The 20,271-nt window shown below is 36.9% G+C and overlaps 2 protein-coding genes across 2 annotated transcripts; both read left to right on the top strand.

Moving 5' to 3' along the window:
* The first annotated feature begins 1,244 nt into the window (after positions 1-1,244).
* LOC121419576 (microfibril-associated glycoprotein 4-like) lies at positions 1,245-6,668 on the top strand. The gene is made up of 5 exons (XM_041614029.1): positions 1,245-1,323; positions 3,722-3,868; positions 4,944-5,107; positions 5,719-5,983; positions 6,403-6,668. The coding sequence occupies exons 1-5, from the start codon at positions 1,245-1,247 to the stop codon at positions 6,666-6,668; spliced, it is 921 nt and encodes a 306-aa protein (XP_041469963.1).
* A 2,443-nt stretch (positions 6,669-9,111) lies between these two features.
* LOC121420231 (histamine N-methyltransferase-like) lies at positions 9,112-19,808 on the top strand. Its single transcript, XM_041614793.1, has 3 exons — positions 9,112-9,497; positions 9,884-10,207; positions 19,117-19,808. Exons 1-3 carry the CDS (start codon positions 9,299-9,301, stop codon positions 19,467-19,469), a joined length of 876 nt encoding a protein of 291 aa, XP_041470727.1. The 5' UTR covers positions 9,112-9,298; the 3' UTR covers positions 19,470-19,808.
* The last annotated feature ends 463 nt before the right edge of the window (positions 19,809-20,271 follow it).

Genomic DNA, 20,271 nt, shown 5'->3' with positions numbered 1-20,271 from the left:
ATAAGCGATCAATCGGTAAATGAACTGACCAATCAAGATCACTTTCAAACGCGCATTTTGCGCAAAAAAATATGACCAGCAACCAATCAGGAAGGCTCTTTCATAATTATTTGCTGTTCATTGCTAAGCTTTGTGTTTCGGGACCCTGGATTCGAGAAAGGTCGGCGGACTCAGTATATCTTCTTATAGGCACTAATCTCAATCACAAATCTCTCCAGACAGACCCTTAATCCGGTAGTACTTTCATTGCTCAATTACATATTTTGGACGTTGAGATGCTGATCCCAAGAACTATCACCATCATTATCTTGATGATTGCTCTCGCCATGGCAAAGCCCTGTAGGTATACAGTTAATTTGATCCAGTCCGGACAATTTTCGTTTGCTTTGTTCAGACCTTTTCTCTAGCTGTCTAATCTCTAGAAATACAATGTTAAGAATTGCTGCAATGTAATAACTTCGTATGCCAAAGATACATACGTCGAAAGGTGGACTGAGGCCGGCCCGAAGCGGCTACGTATGTGCCTTTATATGCTCACCATCTTTGATTGCCGGGCTGGACTGAGTATACACCAAAATGGCGGCTTGACCACTAAACTAGAAATCGGTAGGCCTATGATAACGAACAATAGAAAATGTTGACATGAAAAGACATGCATGCGTGTCACTTGAAAACTCACCATGGATATCGGTTTCAAACGGTTTCAATCTATTTCTGGTGTGGTGTAGCCGCACCAAATTGCAGGCTTGAGGCCGGCGTCGAAGGCTGCTTCAAACCCGACGCATGTGTATCTTGGGCCTTATTTTCCCGATATATTTGTCAAATAAAAACTATAAAATGAAATTAGGACAGACAGTCCAATGACCAATGCACGTCTTTGTTTATGCCTATAATCATTAAACAAATCGTGTTAATTTAAAATAAATCAAACGAAATGAATCTTTAAATTGTTTGCATATCCAATAATTGTCGCACTAAACCCTTTATGGCTGAGAGAGAAAACAATGTTTTGTGCGCCATCACTTTGAAGTCATGCATGAAACATACACACACGCCCACACACACAAATGAATGATGCGCATTTATTTACTAGGCCTACTTATAATGTTGTCAATTTATTAAATTCAATTAGGCGAATTAAAGGCCCTATTCTTAAAAATGAAGACAATCTTACACACTTATCGCACACCTGAAGGAATCGTGTAATATCTATTGATTCGTTTTCCCTTCATTTCTCTGTGGCAATGCCACTGGATCAATCACCGGTTTCGCTTGCAGATGACGATATGGACGAATGTAAGGCCGTCATTCTGGACGTTCAAGGTGAGTGTAGCCTAACTGAAAAAAGTCAATTGAGGTAAAGTCAACTTATCCTAAGCTGAACGTGAAACAGGCCTCTATTTGCAAGAAGATGACCTTTTACTTTCCTTAAAGGTCAAGTCCACCTCAGAAAAATGTTGATTTGAATCAATAGAGAAAAATCAGACAAGCACAATGCTGAAAATGTCATCAAAATATGATGTAAAATAAGAAAGTTATGACATTTCAAAGTTTCGCTTATTTTTAACAAAATAGTTGCATGAACGAACCAGTTACATCCAAATGAGGGAGTCGATGATGTCACTCACTCACTGTTTCTTTTGTATTTTATTGTTTGAATTATTCAATATTTCAATTTTTACGAATTTGACGATTAAGACCTCCTTGCCTGAAGCACAAAATGTTAAAATAATGGAATTCCACGTGTTCAGGGAGGAATGAAACTTCATTTCACATGACAGTGACGAGAAAATAAAAATATTTCATATTTCATATAATAAAATAAAAAAGAAATAGTGAGTGATGTCATCAGTTCCTCATTTGCATACCGTCCGAGATGTGCATATAACTGTTTTGTGAAATGAAGCGAAACTTTAAAATGTCATAACTTTCTTATTTTACATCCGATTTTGACGAAATTTTTAGTGTTATGCTTGTTGAATTTTTCTCTTTTTATTCAAATCAAGTTTTTGTTGGGTTGGACTTGTCATTTAATGACCGAAACTTAGTGTGGCCTCTCATTCACTGTGTGTTGGGAATAACTCATCTAAAACACATACATTTTGAGATAACCATCAATAATAAACGGGGTGAAGTAGTCTATAATTTTATTCAGAGAGAAACTAGAAGTACTTCTTTGCTATTTTGCAACAGAATTAGTGTGAAATGAATGTATTGTGCGGTGAATTAATGTTTTATCATTCATGTGGGTCTACATGAGAGTTATTATACGTAGCAGACGACGCTAGTGTGTACTCAGACGCAATTGCAAATCAAATCAGGATCGTAATGATGATGATAATAGTAATGATAATGATTATAAAGATTATACCACAAATCTACCCTCACACTTCCCTGAGGTTACTACTATAAATACGTCTACTATACTACTACTACTACTACTACTACTACTACTACTACTACTACTACTACTACTACTACTACTACTACTACTACTACTACTACTACTACTACTACTACTACTACACTACTACTACTACGTCTACTACTTCTACTACTACTACTACTACTACCAATACTGCTACTATACTGCCACTACTACTACTACTACTACTACTACTACTACTACTACTACTACTACTACTACTACTACTACTATTACTACTACTACTACTATCTACTACTTCTACTTCTACTACTACTACTACTACTACTACTACTACTACTACTACTACTACTACTACTACGTCTACTACTAGTACTACTACTCCTACTACTGCTACTACTACTACTACTACTGCCACTACTACTACCACTACTACTACTACCTCTACTTCTACTACTACTACTACTGCTACTACTACTACTACTACTACTACTACTACCTACTACTTCTACTTCTACTACTACTACTACTACTACTACTACTACTACTACTACTTCTTATTCTACTACTACTACTACTACTACTACTACTACTACTACTACTATATACTAATACTACTGCTCCTACTAGTAGGATCTGAATGAGAAATCGAGAAACACAATCTAGATATTTGTTTTGTTAAAACACCAGCCTTATGTTTTTATGAAATTATCCATGAGAACAAAGCATGACTCCAGCCATGGTTCTGTAAACGGAAAGTTGCAACCCACGTAAAATTCTGTTTATGCAGCAATGCGAGTATTAGCTGAATCATGTTTTCAGCACTGAAATGATTTGTTTCCATTGTCTTAGATTTATGATGGCAGGGACTCATCACACATCTTAAAACCGTTTCAACCTGACGTTTAAGAAATCAATACGTGAATTATATACACAGTAAAAACGCTGTTTAAGATTTTATACAACGCTGTTTACTATATGAACCTTACAGCATTTGTTTAACCGTTTGAACAATCATGTCTAATTCATTGAAAATTAGATATTGAAAATTAAACTTCGTTGCTTAAGATTTAAACACTTGTTTAAACTGCTTAAACAATTACTGTAAGGTTCATATAGTAAACAGCGTTGTGTAATTTTTTTTTGCTGTGTAGGGACTTGCAATCGTTGTTTTATTTTCAGTTTTGATTAAGCGATATCTCCTCTTTGCAACGGACCCCATACAAATTTTCTCGAGCGTTTTCGCAATGTCCTCATTTATAGATTATTTAAAGGTAGATCTTTTATTATTATCCAAACGAAAATAAATTCTGCATTTATAAAAACCCTTTCCAGATCCGAAGCTTCCCCTTGCTAGTATCAGGCAGGTGACCTCTTACTCTGTACCCGACAAACACTCCGGTACAGAACGTCAAAATGTTTCTCATCAGGGGCTACATAACTGCAGTAGGCCAACACTTTGCATAAAAATGCCTCCACCAGGTAAACCGATATCATTTTTTTTTAAAGAAGTCTTTCATTGTGAAACCAAAGCAAAAAAGCCACTTTGGCTTTGCCTGAGCATGTATTAAACTAGCTTACATCCTAGGCCTATCATACGAATTCTTAGGGGATTCCGCGAGGTATGGGGAGTTCAAAAAGACAGCAAATATTTGGAAAATGTCTGTCAAATGACAGAAAAAAAGATGGGAGGTCTTTTTAGAAAATTGCTTATCCAGAAACGCAGTTTTTTCCTAAGTTTGGGAGCTAATGAAAAATGGCACTTATTTCGGCTGTCTAGAGTCAGGGACGATAGTGCGGTTTTGATTTACCATGCGATTTTCGAAAAGAGTATTTTTTTGTTGTTTTTTGTCATAGTATTAGGCATTTGACATTGCATTTACTCTGCTCTTGAACCCTCCGTACATCGCGGAGTAAAAAACCCTTTTCATCAAGGTTCTTGTAACGCCCACCAGGCTTTTTTAATCCATCTTGACGTCTAAAGCTAAACTAGCGGCCTAAAATATATAAAGATCTGGGAAGATTCATTTAATATGTAGTACACATTCTACCTTGGACGGGGTCGGTCAAACTCAATTGGACGGGGTCGGTCAAACTCAATTGGACGGCGTCAATCTGGATACCTCGTTTGCTTGAATGTTGGCTGATCCAGACTGTCATGCTGAGAAAAGCGTTTCGATCTAGTTGATCTGTTTGGTGCTAGTACTAATATTATAGGGCCTCGTTTGTCTAGTTCGGTAGGTAGGCGTATACGCCTACTTTGGTCAAATACAAGTCATGTACCCTCTTCGAAGTAAGTCTACAATTTATTACTATAGAAGAGAGTCTACATTGAATCATCAGCATCAGTATGTCTTTTTCCGCATCGATTTGCTTGCCCGTATCAACATTTTCTTTACTAATTGTAATGTTACAGTTACATTAAGAAAATCACCTCCAAACTGACCAAATGTAATGCGTTATTTTCAATGACATTCCTTCGATCAAATTGCGGTCGGTTCCACAGTTTGACTTGGCACAACTATTCATGCATACCTGTATATTGCATTTTTACAAGGTCCAAGAAGATATCAATCAGTGTTTCCCAAGGCACTAGTGGACTGTGCCGATGTCCAGGCAAGAGGGGTGAATTTCAATGGAATCTATAGTATCCATCCTGGTGGGTCCAAGGAACCTTTAAATGTCTACTGTGACATGGTCACTGCTGGAGGTGGCTGGACGGTTAGTTGATCCTATAGCATGTATAGGGTGGCATTACAGAGTTTTCGCATTTACTACGGAGCAGCTCTCTACAACGCACCGATTCCTTTGAAAAGCAAGTCAAATCACAACGGAGAGCTGAGGGGCTTTTGTTGAAAGTCGGTGGACCGGGACAGCAGCGTAGTCTCTTGATTCTGGACAACGACATACTTGTAATTGTTCTTCCGGTGCAAATCATTGGATGATCTGCTGTCCTGGTCCACCAACTTAATTTCGACAAAAGCCTCTCAGCTCCCTGCTGTAATTTTTAAAGGAATTGGTGCGTTGTAGAGAGCTGCGATCCGGAATAAATGTGGAAACTCTCTTTTGTTTGAGCATCCCAGGAAAAAAAACTCAATCTTTAAAGACAGATATTATCATCATGAATTACGTCTTGATTTGAATGTTAAAAAGTGAAGTGTTATGGTTAAAATGTCTTGAAATCACTGGGTATAATATGCAGAACATTTTCTGAATATATGTTGCACCAGTAATGTGGGCGATATTATGTCCGATTTTTTTTTTGGGAGGCTCTAGAATGATGATAGGATATCTCTAACAAACAAAAACAAAATATTTTATTCAATCTGTAGGTATTCCAAAAACGAATGGACGGTTCAGTTGATTTCAATGAAAATTGGTCACTCTATAAGGATGGTTTTGGGAGTGTTTGGGGAGAACATTGGCTAGGAAACCAAAATGTATATCACCTGACAAATCAGCGCCATTGCGAGCTCCGGATCGACCTTTACGACTTCAGAGGGAACACGATGCATGCGACCTACAGTCACTTCAGCATTTCCAACGAGACAATGAAATATGAATTGAGGCTGGGTTCATTTTCTGGAGGAGGGGCAGGTAAAACAGCTTTCTCTTCTTTCCATTTTCTTTTGCCCTCCATTCTGAATCGATAATATGTGTCACAAACGAACGTTTGGTATCTATATCTTTTTTCTATAAGATGGATAGAACTGTAACGCCCTCATTTTAGCTCCCACCCCCCAAAAAGAATATTCAAAAGGTGAAAGGTCAATCGTACATGAAGTTCTCCATGAACGTTCCGCATTTTTTTTTTCTATAGCGTGTGTGCGTGCGAGTATTTACCCGTTGGTACGGCCTATATCTTTAAAAGTATATCATGAAGTACTTTCTTTCCCTAATTTGCCTCAAAGTATTACGTGCAGCATCGCACAAAAAGCTTTATCCAGCTTATAAATATTCATATTGATGGTTTAAGTCAAGTTCTTACGATCTCGACCCTCGAATTTATCCTCCAGGAGACTGCCTTACACAACACAACGGACACAAATTCAGCACCAGAGACCAAGATAATGATTTGTATGACGAATTCAACTGCGCTGAGCGTTACCAAGCTGGATGGTGGTATAAGAATACGTCGGAACGGGTGTGCAGCCTGAATGGGATTTACATTGATGTCAACGCTAATGTTAAAAATTTTAATCAAGGCATACTTTGGTCTTGTTGGGGTGTGAACGCTCTTAAAGGAAGTGAAATGAAGCTCCGTCCGTTTTCGGAGGCTTGAACTTCACTGGCGAAAGCCAACCTATAGTTCGCGCCAATTACATTTAAGTTATACATGTATATTGGCTTCTAATTCGGCCTCATAAAAATTGTCAAAGGTGAGGATAGCTCTGGGGAACTTTGATTTAAGCCACGTACATCCCCATTTCTTTTATAACACACACGCACACCCACACACACACGTGCGCACGCACACTTACATTTAAATGCTGTTGAGGGTAGATGGAGAAACAATAACATTGATAATACTACGAGAGAGCGGCGGAAGCACATTTATATATAGACCTTCAATCTATCAACGCAATCACGCTGCAGCTATCTCAATGGCAGTACCATTGCATTGCCTTACGTTGACCTGAAAGGTGGTGTATCTCTGACTGCCGTTTACGTACATCAATATAGCCTCTTAGGGAGGGCGCAACGATATTTCGACGTCAAACATGTTGAGCCAGTTTCCAAAGTTCGCTCACGAGGTTTGACACCTGATATACCACCATCTCTAGCTGCATCAGGTCCCTATTTAATCACATTAGGCAGATTCGTCGGATCCGGGATTACCTGAATCTACATGCAACGAAGCAGGCAGTTCATGCTCTTGTCACATCTCGTTTGGACATGTACAACAGTACCTTGGTTGGACTGCCTGACACTCACATAAAAATACTACAGAAGATCCAGAATTCTGCCGCACGACTTGTAAAGCGTTCAAAGCTGTTGGGTCATATCACTCCAGTTCTCAAGGAATTACATTGGCTGCCTGTTAGGCAAAGACTTACATACAAAGTTCTTAGTCTTTAAACTTAAAACCAACCAGACCCTAGTGTACCTATCAGATATTCTGGAGGTGTGAAGAGATCATGTAGACCCAGTCTTCGTTCAGGGAATGCTCACCAGTTCCAACAAGTGAGAGTGAAGAGGTCATGGGGTGACAGATCCTTTTCTATTGCCGGTCCCCGTTTGTGGAATTCACTCCCATCGGACATTAAATATTGCCAGTTGAAAGAACTATTCCATTGCACATTGAAAACTTACCTCATGAAGGAAGCATTTCCTTAATTGTTTTGGGATCTGGCCTACTTAATTTTGACGACCAACTTTAACTGATTGTGTATTTTTTTCTTCTTGTCAATTTGTCTGTATTTTATAAGTAGTTGATGTGCGCCTTGAGTGTCATTGACAGATATGTGCGCTATACAATTCATAAAAAAAATACTATCATTAGTAGTAGTAATTTCAAGAAAAAAAATACTGTAAATACTTGCATATAATGCATAGTGGGTATGTGCCGCGGAGGGGACCCGCATTTTTACACTAAAATTTCCGTTCCAAGGCATAGCATTTATGTCTTATTGAGAAAAAGAAGAAAGCCGCTCCAAAGCATAGCATTTTCTTCTTATCGAGAAAAAAAGAAGGAAGAAATCCGCTCCAAAGCTTCGCATATTTTCCGTTACGACGTTCCAGCCATATTGATCTGCTGCAATGTCAATGAGCCGCAATTTTGGTGAAAAGCGACGGCAGAGCGCTGTCCGACCATCGCATCTGCGCTAGCGCACTCGGCGCCCGCGCTAGCTGCATGCACGTGCCCGTTCCATAGGCATGATAGGGGTGAATACGCAATCACACGCAGGCGACCCGTTCCAAGGACCCCCGTTTTCACAAACATTTGTCGTTCCGAAGCCCATTCCGAGGACCTTTTTAAAATAAGCCCGCTCCAAGGCCCCCGTTTTTTGTATCGCCAGCGGCCCATATACCCACTACTTTTTTTGTCGAGTGCCCCCCGGGCTGCTGTTGCTTTTGCTTACTACTACTACTACTACTACTACTACTACTTCTATTAATACTACTACTTCTACTGCTACTACTACTACTACTACTAATACTACTAATTCTACTACATCCAAATACCTAGTCCTAACATATCAAAACCAATACTTTGTGTATTCAAATGGTTGGCCATCGCAATTCAGCAAAATCAATCAATCCTTTTTCAGAATCAATATTAAGGATGTTTGATAAACCTTTCGTGGCTTGAAAATAAGACCATGTTTATACCACTACTACAACTACTACAACTACCCCCACTACTACTACTACTACCGCAACTGCCACTACTATATACTACTACTACTACTACGACTAGTTCTATACTACTACTACTACTATTACTACTACTACTGCTACTACAACATGTACTACTACTACTACTACTACTACCACTACTACTACTAATACTACTAATTCTACTACATCCAAATACCTAGTCCTAACATATCAAAACCAATACTTTGTGTATTCAAATGTTTGGCCATCACAATTCAGCAAAATCAATCAATCTTTTTTCATAATCAATATAAGGATGTTTGTTAAACCTTTCGTGGCTTGTAAATAAGACCATGTTTATTTGCATGGTTGAGTGATCTCATGGCCGAAAGCTTTATCATGCTCGATCGCATTCATTGTATATTATTTTTTGCTTCTTTGTGGAGTGTAATAAAAAAGAATAGGCCCATGATAGCTGCATAGCACAGCCCGAAAACATATTTGTAGCTTCTTTTGCTGCTGAATCGGGCAGAATAAGCCAACAAATTATTGTACAAAATAAGAGAAAAAGTTTAACTTTCAGTTACTAATATGTCTCGTCTGACACTTCTCGATGATGATCTTGATCGTTATCATGACGTTTATCGGAATGGCTTCTCAAAGATCGCGAAGAAAGACGTTGTTTTGAAGGAAGTCGCTCAACATTTCGACAACATTGTTTTGAAGAAGATGACTGACGTATTCCAAGCAGAAGATCAATTTAATCTTCTAGGCGTCGGTGTTGGTGAAGGCAAGTAATATTATTCTGTTTCTCATCGTTTTTCTGGCTCGATTTGAAGAGTTGTATGGGTCTCTGGCTCTGGGCGGATTCTTGATTTACATGGGGCGAGAGGGGGGGGGGGGGGGGGACGGGGACCCACTCCCATTCTGCTCATCGCATTTTTGAGGACGTGTGTAGTAACTGTAACATTATACTGTTCCTTTATTACTTTTCGCACAATAAAGTGATGAAAAACATATTGTTTAAATGTCACAATCAAAAAAGTTTAGAATATTGTAATTTTGACATTCCATGTCCGATGTTGATGACATTATCAGTTCTGTTTCTCTATTCAAATCATAGTTTTATCCTATAGTGTACCCTTTAAATAAAGCATTCTAATATTTCCTTAACAGGCCACTGTGAGTTTCACTTCTTGAAGCGTCTTGGATCTCACTTCAGATCGATCAAAAATGTAGCGGTGGAACCTAATGAAAGCTTATTCAAAGTTTTTAAAGCCGAGACGCAGGCTTGGAGTTCCGATATAAAATCAGATTGTGAATCGCATTACTTCGTTGGCTCTCTCGCGCAATTCTTTGATGAAAGCCCCCTGGTGAATCGCAAGTACAACTTAATTAGCGCTGTGCATTCGCTGTATTATACCGGCGACTTGGAAGCGACCTTCATACGACTGATGTCAATGCTTAAAGATAATGGAGTTATGGTCATTGTCTTAGCAGGTAGGTTTGAACACTTTTTGAACATTTTTAGCTGCGGTTGCCAACCTGATCTCTCTTGTATAGCAACAGTTGCTTGGTAACTTATTTACCTTAGCAGCCACCAATTTGGGGGTGTTGACTCCTAAGCGCCAATTTCACAATCACATATCAAGCAACATTCCAACCATGTATAGCAACAGTTGCTAAGTAACATATTTTCCATAGAAACAATAGATGATATTCCTGAATACAAAATTTGGACATAATGTTTTAATGAGAATATGGTTAGAACATTGGTCGAAGAATAAAACTTGGAATTAAAATAAATATCTCATACATACAAAAGAGTGAGATGCAGTCCAAAAAAATATCTGCATAATAATCATATATAAATAGGTAACGTACCTAATTTCGGTGTACATAATTTCATTATTTTTCTTCATACTTTTTTTTACTCATACATGACACAGCTAACACACAGAAAAATAATTACTGGGTCATTAAATGCGCGTACTATTAATGAATTATCTGTTATGAAAATGACAGAGGGTATTGAAGTGGATGTGGCATGGGACACAGGGAAAGACATTGACCGTTGAGGGCAAAGGGAAGCTGAAATTTGATTGATATGAACTAATCGCTTCATTGGGATGTAATGTCGAGAAATATTCACATACTTGTCAGTAAGGTTTGATATTATTGAATGACTTGAATATCATGTACAGTAGACCTGAAACAGCCTCAAGCATCATTGACTGTATGTTCCTTGTATAGCATTGAAGCATTGTCAGCAGACCTGAAACAGCCCAGGCATCGTTGACTTGTAAATATGTAACGAAGGACTACATTTTGTGATCACAACAAAATCTTTTGAGAGAAATGAAGATATCTGTAGGCCTTATTGACACTAATAACTAAAGCCGCATCCTACAAATCATGTAGATGAAGCGGTCGACTGCAGTATATTGTATTACCAGGTAATCAAAACGTATGATTGGAAAGCTCAGTGTAAAGGTGTTGGTTTAGCTTCAAGCCTGCTTGAGATTACTTTCATTGCCCATTATATTTCAGCATCTAGTATACTTTAGATTTAGAAGCAATTGCCACTGTACGTATTTTTTTTATTTAATTATAATGCTGGGCAGTAGAGTCATTTGCATTATTTACAGATATTTTACAATATTTTCTAGATGATGAAGATAAATAATGTATAACTGCACATTTTCCAATAGCTTGGGACTTCGAGTACGAATATAGCGAATGAATCGAACGTATACTAGTTGTGTCGCACATGCCTTCTAAGATTTGGGCATATATTTTTTCAAAAAATTAAGTAAAGATTTTCTTGGTTAATCATAAGTAGGGGAAGGTAAAGCCACTGTGAATCATGTATTGTACTCGACAAAATATATTAGAGGCAACAGATGAATACATCAAGAAAGTTACAGTCATCATCTTATTCGATGGGAAGATGAATTTTTCATAAATCGAAGTGTAAGAAACATTTCTCCCCATAAGGAAATTATATTGCGAGACAAAGTGATAGTGCCACCAGCAGACCAGCAGAATCATTTCTATCTGATTTGGACATGGCAAGAAGTATTGGAGATATATGGAAGGAAGAAGCATATCATAATTAAATGCTACTGTGGCCGAGTATGGATCACGTCCAGACAACCTGATATTACAAACGAACTCAGCTGCGCAATGTCCTGCAAAATCTTTAAAGTCAAGATAGATCTATATACTGCAGGATCTAAGTCAAAACACCTGCAATCGGAACTGACAGGTCAAAATCAACTTCCGCAAGAGCTTTCAAGTCATGATAGATCCAGTGGCGTAGCTACTGAGATTTGGTGTGTCCCCCCCAGGTGCCCCCAGGAAAAATTGTCGGGGAAAAAAAAGGAAAAAGGGAGAATGAAGAAAAGAAAAAAAGAAGAGAAGAAGAAAGAAAGAAAAAAGAAGGGGAAAATAAGAGGAGGAATACGAGTGGATGAAATAACGTGAGGGGAAGACTTGCAATTAAAAAACAATTTTTTTCATGTTACTAAATTTATATAAAATGTTTGCTTGCGTTTCGCCAGAATTGCCTGTTCGATGAGATTCATATTTTGCTCAATATGCTGATATGGAGCAAATTTTTAAATCAATATAAAAAACATATTTTAGCTCGGATATCGAGCTTTCATTATTTTTTTTTCATGCACAGATTTATGTGCTCTGTAAAATGTTCGTTTTAGGGTCTACATATCAGCATTTCAAGCTCACGCTGCGTGGTCACACTGTTTGAATTGCCAAGTTCATATTGTCTACGTGTATTCCATAATGTTCCATTAAACAAATGTATTCAGAATGCCCAGATTCTAGGTCTAAATATAAAACATGCGCGATAGCCTGCATGTTCTTTATTTAAAATGTACTTAAATTATCCAGTTTGAAATCAGAATATCAATAATTGTCTGCTCACGCTTCACGATCGCATTATTAATGATACCCAATTGACTATATCCTATTTATGATTTACAAAATATGAATAGAGTGTCCCGCTTTTAGGTCTAAAATCTCATTTTTTTTCCTCTCGCGCTTCGCGCTCGCGCTCGCATCCATTGTTTAGTTACATACCTATCCCATTTATTAATGAAAAATTTAGAATGACCAATTTTTAGGTCGGAATGTCAAAATAAATTTGCTCGCGCTTCGCGTTCGCATTATTGAAATATAATGGCGGTCGCAGTAACCATCTAGTTGCATACGAATCTTGTTCAGGATCACACATAACATTGCCCAGAAAATTAAATTTTCAGGAAAAATACATGAAAGTAAAAAAAAAATCGCTCGCGTTTCGTGCTCGCACTTTTTATATGGCATATGAGATTACTTCATGTTTATGTTGTTTTATAAGAATAAAACTAAGAATTGACTGATCGAGGAAAATATAGGTGAAGATAATTTCGGGCCCCGTCCCCTATTGGCGAAAGTCGAATCCGTCCTTGTGACACATACACACACACCGGAAAATGGCCGGTGCCCCCCCTGAAAAAGCAAGGACCCCCAGTGCCCCCCGGGAAAAAAATCCTAGCTACGCCACTGGACAGATCACGGAGCTGCTGGATCCAGGACAACATGCCTGAAACAGAACTGACCGGTCCAAATCAACTCTGGTGAGATCTTTGACGTGATGATAAATCCTGGAGATGCAGGATAGATCCAGGCTAAACTACCTGGAAATAGAATTGACAGGTCCAAATCAACTTCTGCAGGATTGAGTCGAGATAGATGAATCGTATATAACTGCAGAATCCAGGCCAATCGAAATGGAACTGATCGGTCTAAGTCAACTCTGGCAAGATCTTTCACGTCATGATAGACACCTCAGCTGCAGGATTGATCCAGGTAAAAAAAACTTGGAATCGGAACTAACAGGTCAAAATTAACTTCTGCAGAAGACACTATATATCATGTAGCAGCAGGATCGAGACCAACACGCCTGGAAACGGAACTCAATGATCCAAATCAACTCTAGTAGATCTTTCACTTCTTGATAGATCCCGGAGCTGCGCAGGATTGATCCAAGTCAAAACATCTTGGGACGGAAATGACAAGTCAAAATCAACTCCTGCACGAAGCATTAGGTCCGGGAACAGCATGGAGAACTAATATCTTAATTGCAGGCTACGGAAGGGTGGGGGTAAAACCAAAGCCTTTCAAGCGACCGACTACTGTTAGCAAGGTATAAAATGGTATCCATGCAAGCACTCATTTGGAAATTACATTCTGGCGATATTTTGGTGTTTGAAATGATTTTAAACTTAGTTGACTGAATCAATTCTTGACGGTCATTCTTTCACCTCTCCAAGATCAGAGATATTTAGGCTGTTAGAACCCATGACCTCCTGGTCAGCTCTTGTAACCGTATACAGGGTCTTAAAAGTGATTAATAGGGCCTCCTTGGAAATAGCCACAAAATTTACAGAATGTCAACGGTTTCTAGTCTTATGATTCTTGATGTTACAAGTGTTGATCAGTTTTCCCTTTATGGTCAATCGCTCAAATAAGTAATCATGTGGTCTATTATCATTCATTGATAAGCATGCAACTATATAGTAAATAACAAACATTAACAAATAACCCATTATTATGAAAGCCACCAAATAATTTAAACAATGATTACTAGTAATCTTGTACATAATTATGTTTAGGTTAATTCCTAATAATTATGGTTTCCAAATGGAGAAAGATTATTTTGAAGGTGAGTTTTCTAACATGCAACAAGTATCATTATGCCAATAACATGGACCCCGTAGACATCGTTTTTGGAAATATAAACCATATCAGGAGGTAGTTTGGTTTTTGCAATCTTTTACGTTTTTAAAGGGGTGGTCCAGGCTGAAAATATTTATAGCTTAATACACAGAGTAGAACTCACTGAGCAAAATGCTGAAAATTTCATCAAAATCGGATAACAAATAATAAAGTTATTGAAGTTTAAAGTTTAGCAATATTTTGTGAAAACAGTCATCATGAATATTCATAAGACGAGCTGATTATGTCACATCTCCACTTTCCGTTTTCTTATGTTATTACATGAAATTGTATTTTTTTCATTATTTCATACTTGTGTGAATAAAATGTCTCCCTTGTAATGAAATAAGTTGCAGCAATAAATATCTAATGCACTAAATCAGTTGTCAATCCAATTCTTCTAGTTCTTGGAAGAAAAAAATTGGAATAAACCTAATTTCATATAATAAAATACAAAAGAACAAGTGGAGACGTGACATCATCAGCCCACCTAATGAATATTCATGACGACTGTTTTTACAAATATTACTAAACTTTAAAATTCAATAACTTTGCTATTTGTTGTCCGATTTTGACAAAATTTTCGGCATTTTGCTCAGTGAACTCTACTCTATTTATTAAGCTATAAATACTTTCAGCCTGGACCACCCCTTTAAGCATCTACTAGTATAAGTACCTCTTAAACGCATTAATAATCTTACCATACGGCTTTTAACAATCGGTTGCAGAAAACGTGCTACTTAGCAACTGGTACTTATCATGGGCGGATAAACATGATATACATATTCCTGGGTTGTTGTGATTAATGTACTAATGATTAAATAGAAAAGATGCGGTGCACATGGCTAAAAAAATTATAATCATAAAACACATAAGTATTGATTATTGAGGAAATATGTTACCTAGCATCATTCGCTTTGGTGCTCATTGGGTCTACCTATGGAAACATTCATTACATAAGGAATCTATGGGCCAAAATTAATTTCTGAGCTCTTCTGAGTAAATACTGATCTGAACTATGATAAACTATTGTTGCTATCGAAAAGGTCCATTAGAAACCGTTGCTATGAATAAATGGATCAAACTGTTGTGATACAAAGAAATATGCTTTAGATAAAAATTTATGTGACATAATACTTGTGAAACTGTTCGTCAAGCTCAATAAAGCTCGCTTACTAAGGTAAATATGTTACCTAGTAACCGTTGGTATATTTGGGAAACTCACGTTGGCACCCCCTGCTAAAAATGTTTAGGATAACTTACTCTACCTTTGTGCCAATTTTCATGCTTGTACCTTTTTCCGATTTTTTCACCATTCACCTAGACTACAGTGTATATGTATCATGTTTTTATTTGAAAAATTACGCAGTATTAAGCGTTGTTTTAGCAAAAAAGGACGTCTTGTATACGTTTCATTTGGACTCAAAATGGGATATTCTCTTTATAGTATAAATCATGAAGCGATGTAAGCTTAGGCCGAACTTCTCACAGAATGTTGCATACTGTATATTAAACAAATATATCAGGCTTTGAGACAGTATAGTGGAATTAGTTATCCGAGGTTGGTCTGGCAATTACTTTTTTTCCCGAGGGGCGAAGCCCCGAGGGAAATATAGTAGTTTTGCCCGTCAAACAGAGGATAATAATTCCCACTATGCTTTCGAATGAAAAGCCTGATATGTTTGTTTTATATCCTTCTTTTAATGATTTATAACCAAAATTTATGTGCTGAGCTTGCAAAGTCCGGTTACTTGAGTTGAATTACCTGTTCTCCGAGCAATCGCGCTCAGCGGAACGCAAATTTGTGCCTGCGCCGACGCATCGGTGGACTTGACCGGGAGAGAGAGCGCGCTGGCCGGTACGCCTGAGAGTTTAGCTAGATATCCAGTTTTCTGAAATAATGACGTCAGACCTCGATATATCAAAAAATATATCGAGGTCTGACGTCACACAACCTCATAGTTGAAATATATTCGGTCACATGATGCTATTTGAACCAATCACTATACAGGATTCAATCTATGTAGGATATAATTAATGATATCTGATGATTATTTTAATTTGCAATTCATGTTCATTTCGCTTTGGACTGCATGCTATTTTGAATAAAATCCACATTTCCCATAAAGGTACTGTTAGAAATCCGTATTTTTGATTTCGAAACGGAAAAAACAAAATCGAAATGTTGAGTAAAAAAATGATTCTTCTTCATCGAAAATTAAAACGGGAAACGGTCATTTCGATATTTTGCTTCAAGAATGAAAAATGTAAAAAAGGGAAACAGAAAAACGTTTCATTTTTCCACTACCGTTTTTACATAGTTTCACTTTTAATTTTTCCTTTGAAAAACACAAAATTGAATTGAAATTTTCATTTTCCTGAACGCAAAACAGAAAAATAAATCCTTCACGAAATAGAAAATTGGCATTTCTCATTTCCTTTTCCATTTCAAAATCAGAAACACGAATTATCTGATCGTATGATCGTCAAGGTACGATTAAATAATTCATTTTCCATTGGCCAAACTAAATATTGAAGACTGCTGGCGCTTTTGCAAAAAGGGCCAAGAGAAAATCAATAAAACGAGCTTAAAATATTTGATATTCCAATCTGAAAAAGCCTCAAGTTAAGCTTTATATTTCAAGCACTTTTTAGGACAAGTGTGAGGTGGATATGGATCGCACTTAATAAATAGCTGATATTTTTCATTATTATTACTTTGAGTTTTGACATAGGACTGGGACATTCAAATGACATTATGTCATATGAAAATAATGATTATCTTCCTATTCCTCTTCCTAAGCGCGGGATGAAACTTTTCGATATTCCATTCTGAAAAAGGGACAATTCAATTATTAAATTAATATCTTATTTACTAATCTAATAAGCCCAATGAGAGCGCAAAATTTGTTGATATTATGGCCTGAAATCGGAACATTTTTTGGAACATAAGTACAAAGTACCTTTGTAATTATGAATTGGATGCATTAGCTGCTATTACATTTTTAAATTATTAATGTGAGCGCAAATCGCAAGCCGAGTTTATTTTTATAAACCGTCATAAATTAATATTGAGATATACATAGCTCACCAATCAAAATGCGAGCGCGCAGAAAATATTAGTATTCAGGCCGTAAAACGTACATTCTTACATGGGACTTTTTAAAAATCAAGTTCTAAATCAAACAAAATAATGAAAGTTCGATTTTAGAGCTAAAATATGTTTTGCATATTGATCTTCAAACTTTATATTTTAAGCTCTATATTGAGCAAGATATGTAAATCACCTAATACGCAATGCGAGCGCGAAGCGCGAGCGAAAATGTTATATAGTGACATGAAAGATTGTTTTTATTTTCAGTCTTCCCTCATCTTCTCCTTTTCCTCTTTTTTCTTTCTTCCCCTTTTTTTCTCCGCCAATAGGGGGGGGGGGGGGGCTCGCCCCCGGATCCGCCTATGATGAACACATCATTATTAGATATGGCATGAAAGAATATCTTTTCCCAAACAATTTGACACCATATGAATGTGGTATGTGTTACGCTTTGATGATCAGAAGGTATTCTTTGCAGCCATGTAAATTTTGATTTCCGCCAAAGTAAGGCATGAATGCAATTAATGAATCCAGATGTTAATGATGTCATAATCCTAGAAAGGTTGCATTGAAATTAATTTCAAAACACATTTTCTGTAATTTACAGTTTTAATTGTTTAATAAACACATTTAAGTATCGATTCTCAAGTTAATATCATTGAAAAGGGATTAATTTTGTAGATATGTTTACTAACTCATGTAGGATTATGACATATTTGATATCTGGCTTTCCAATGCTAACAAACTATTTTCTGTTAGATAAATAATTACTAATCATTTGCAATACACCGGAAGCCATAGAAACATACTTTCTGAATTGAAATACGGCGATCCATACAGTCGGATAGCCTTTTAAACGTCTAAGGAAGTACAATAAAAAGTTGTTATTTTCAAAAACTTTAGCGATTTATTTCTGTAAGATCTAAAAAGGCATGATGAATACTGTGTCTCTTTCTAAACCCACATGTATTTCATTTAGTATATTATTCTTGTCAATATATGTCATAATCTGATCAAAAAATATTTTATTCAAAGATCTTGCTTAAAAGGCTGAAAGCAGAAAAGTGGGTCTATAATTATTCATATGAGTTTTATATGCATATTTAAAGACAGGTTAAACTTTGGCCAGTATCAAAGAATCTGGAACTGTACAATGTGCGATTGAGCAAGTTGAGAGGGGAACTATATTGCACAGTGGTTGGGATAATACAAAGGCAGATTTTTTTTTACTACTTTTGGATGTATACCATCATGACCTTTACTCTTATTTGCATCTGGTTCTTCAATAATTCTAATAATAATACGTTTTGCCTGGACAAAATAACATAAACCAATGGTAATTATCCTTAACCAGTGACTCATTTCTAGGTTAGTATCTGGACGTCCACCTTGTATGCTGTCTTGAATCTTTATTATTAAAAATATATTGTTTTTTTGGTAAAAATAGTGAAAAGCAGCCACACAAAACAACAACAACATAACACCTTTGCTTATTATTTTTTGGTCATATTTATTTATTTTTCTTGTTATAAAGGACCGAACTTGATTTATCGAACACACGACAATAACCCATGGTTACCAGCATTCGACCGCTATACCGATACACCAGAAACTCTTAAAGTCGTTCAGCTGGCTGAAAGAGAAGGATACAAAGTGTCCGAATTCGAGCTGAATACCAAGTGGGATGTCACTGATTTATTTGACGAGAAATCGGAGTTGGGGGACAAACTTGCCGACTTCTTGACCATGACGGCGTATTTTCGTAAAACGGCACCGGCAGGAAAGGTAGACGAAATCATGAGGTTTTGGCGAGAGTCCTGCTCAGAAGGTGGAAATGGACGTCTCCAAACAGAACCTGGAGAGAAGCTTTTCTTCATCACTAAGTAGGTGGTGTTTTTACCACATCGTTAAACTAGATTCGTAAAGGACAAGTGCACCCCAACAAAAAGCTGGTTTGAATAAAAAGATAAAAATCAAACAAGCATGACACTGACAATTTCATCAAAATCGGGTATTATTTCAAAGTTTCGCTTAAGTTCACAAACAAACAAGATTTTTTTTCCATTAAAAAATGGCCCCCGTTCAGGGATCGGGTGACCTGTACGCATGTCTATGAATGTACTTTATCAATAGTCTTTCATCGGAATTTGATCGGAATGTGTATACACTTGAAAGTAGCTCCCAATGCTTTAACAGTGAGATATGCAGCAAAAGATCATTTGCTCACCCCCCCCCCCAAAAAAAGAACCTCAGACCGACAATTTGAAACAATTGAAACAAAATCTAATTCGGTATTTGACTTGGGGAAAAACTTGCGATTTGAAATAAAACAATCACAACCTTTTTCAATTTCTAAACGAAACTGAAAGCTTATCTTTATTTTTCGAACCACTTTGTCTTTTTACTAACCCTTTTGTTTTAATTGTAAATATAAATCATTCTTATTGTTTTAATTTGACGGAAAAAAGTACAATACAATGTCATTTAAAACTTTCAGCTTTATTGTTGCTTGTAAAATAATATTGAAATCAATCATTTATGCCAATCTACTTTATTTCTTTTAATTGTATAATGTTTTATATATGCTTTGGGTTATCCATTATAGTTCTTATTATTTAGAATGATGTCGTACAATGTATGATATAATGCACTATAAAACATGAAAGGCTAATTTAGCGCTTACATAGCT

This window comes from Lytechinus variegatus, chromosome 8 (assembly GCF_018143015.1).
Source record: "Lytechinus variegatus isolate NC3 chromosome 8, Lvar_3.0, whole genome shotgun sequence".
Classification (NCBI taxonomy): Eukaryota; Metazoa; Echinodermata; class Echinoidea; order Temnopleuroida; family Toxopneustidae; genus Lytechinus; species Lytechinus variegatus.
The sequence above is the reverse complement of the archived record's forward strand: the minus strand, read 5'-3'. Positions and strand labels throughout refer to the sequence as shown.

Coding starts and splice junctions, on each gene's coding strand:
- LOC121419576 (XM_041614029.1), top strand. CDS start 1,245: ATGCCACTGGATCAATCACCGGTTTCGCTTGCAGATGACGATATGGAC. Junction 5,108..5,718: donor CTGCTGGAGGTGGCTGGACG/GTTAGTTGATCC, acceptor TTCAATCTGTAG/GTATTCCAAAAACGAATGGA. Junction 5,984..6,402: donor ATTTTCTGGAGGAGGGGCAG/GTAAAACAGCTT, acceptor TTTATCCTCCAG/GAGACTGCCTTACACAACAC.
- LOC121420231 (XM_041614793.1), top strand. CDS start 9,299: ATGTCTCGTCTGACACTTCTCGATGATGATCTTGATCGTTATCATGAC. Junction 9,498..9,883: donor AGGCGTCGGTGTTGGTGAAG/GCAAGTAATATT, acceptor TTTCCTTAACAG/GCCACTGTGAGTTTCACTTC. Junction 10,208..19,116: donor TATGGTCATTGTCTTAGCAG/GTAGGTTTGAAC, acceptor CTTGTTATAAAG/GACCGAACTTGATTTATCGA.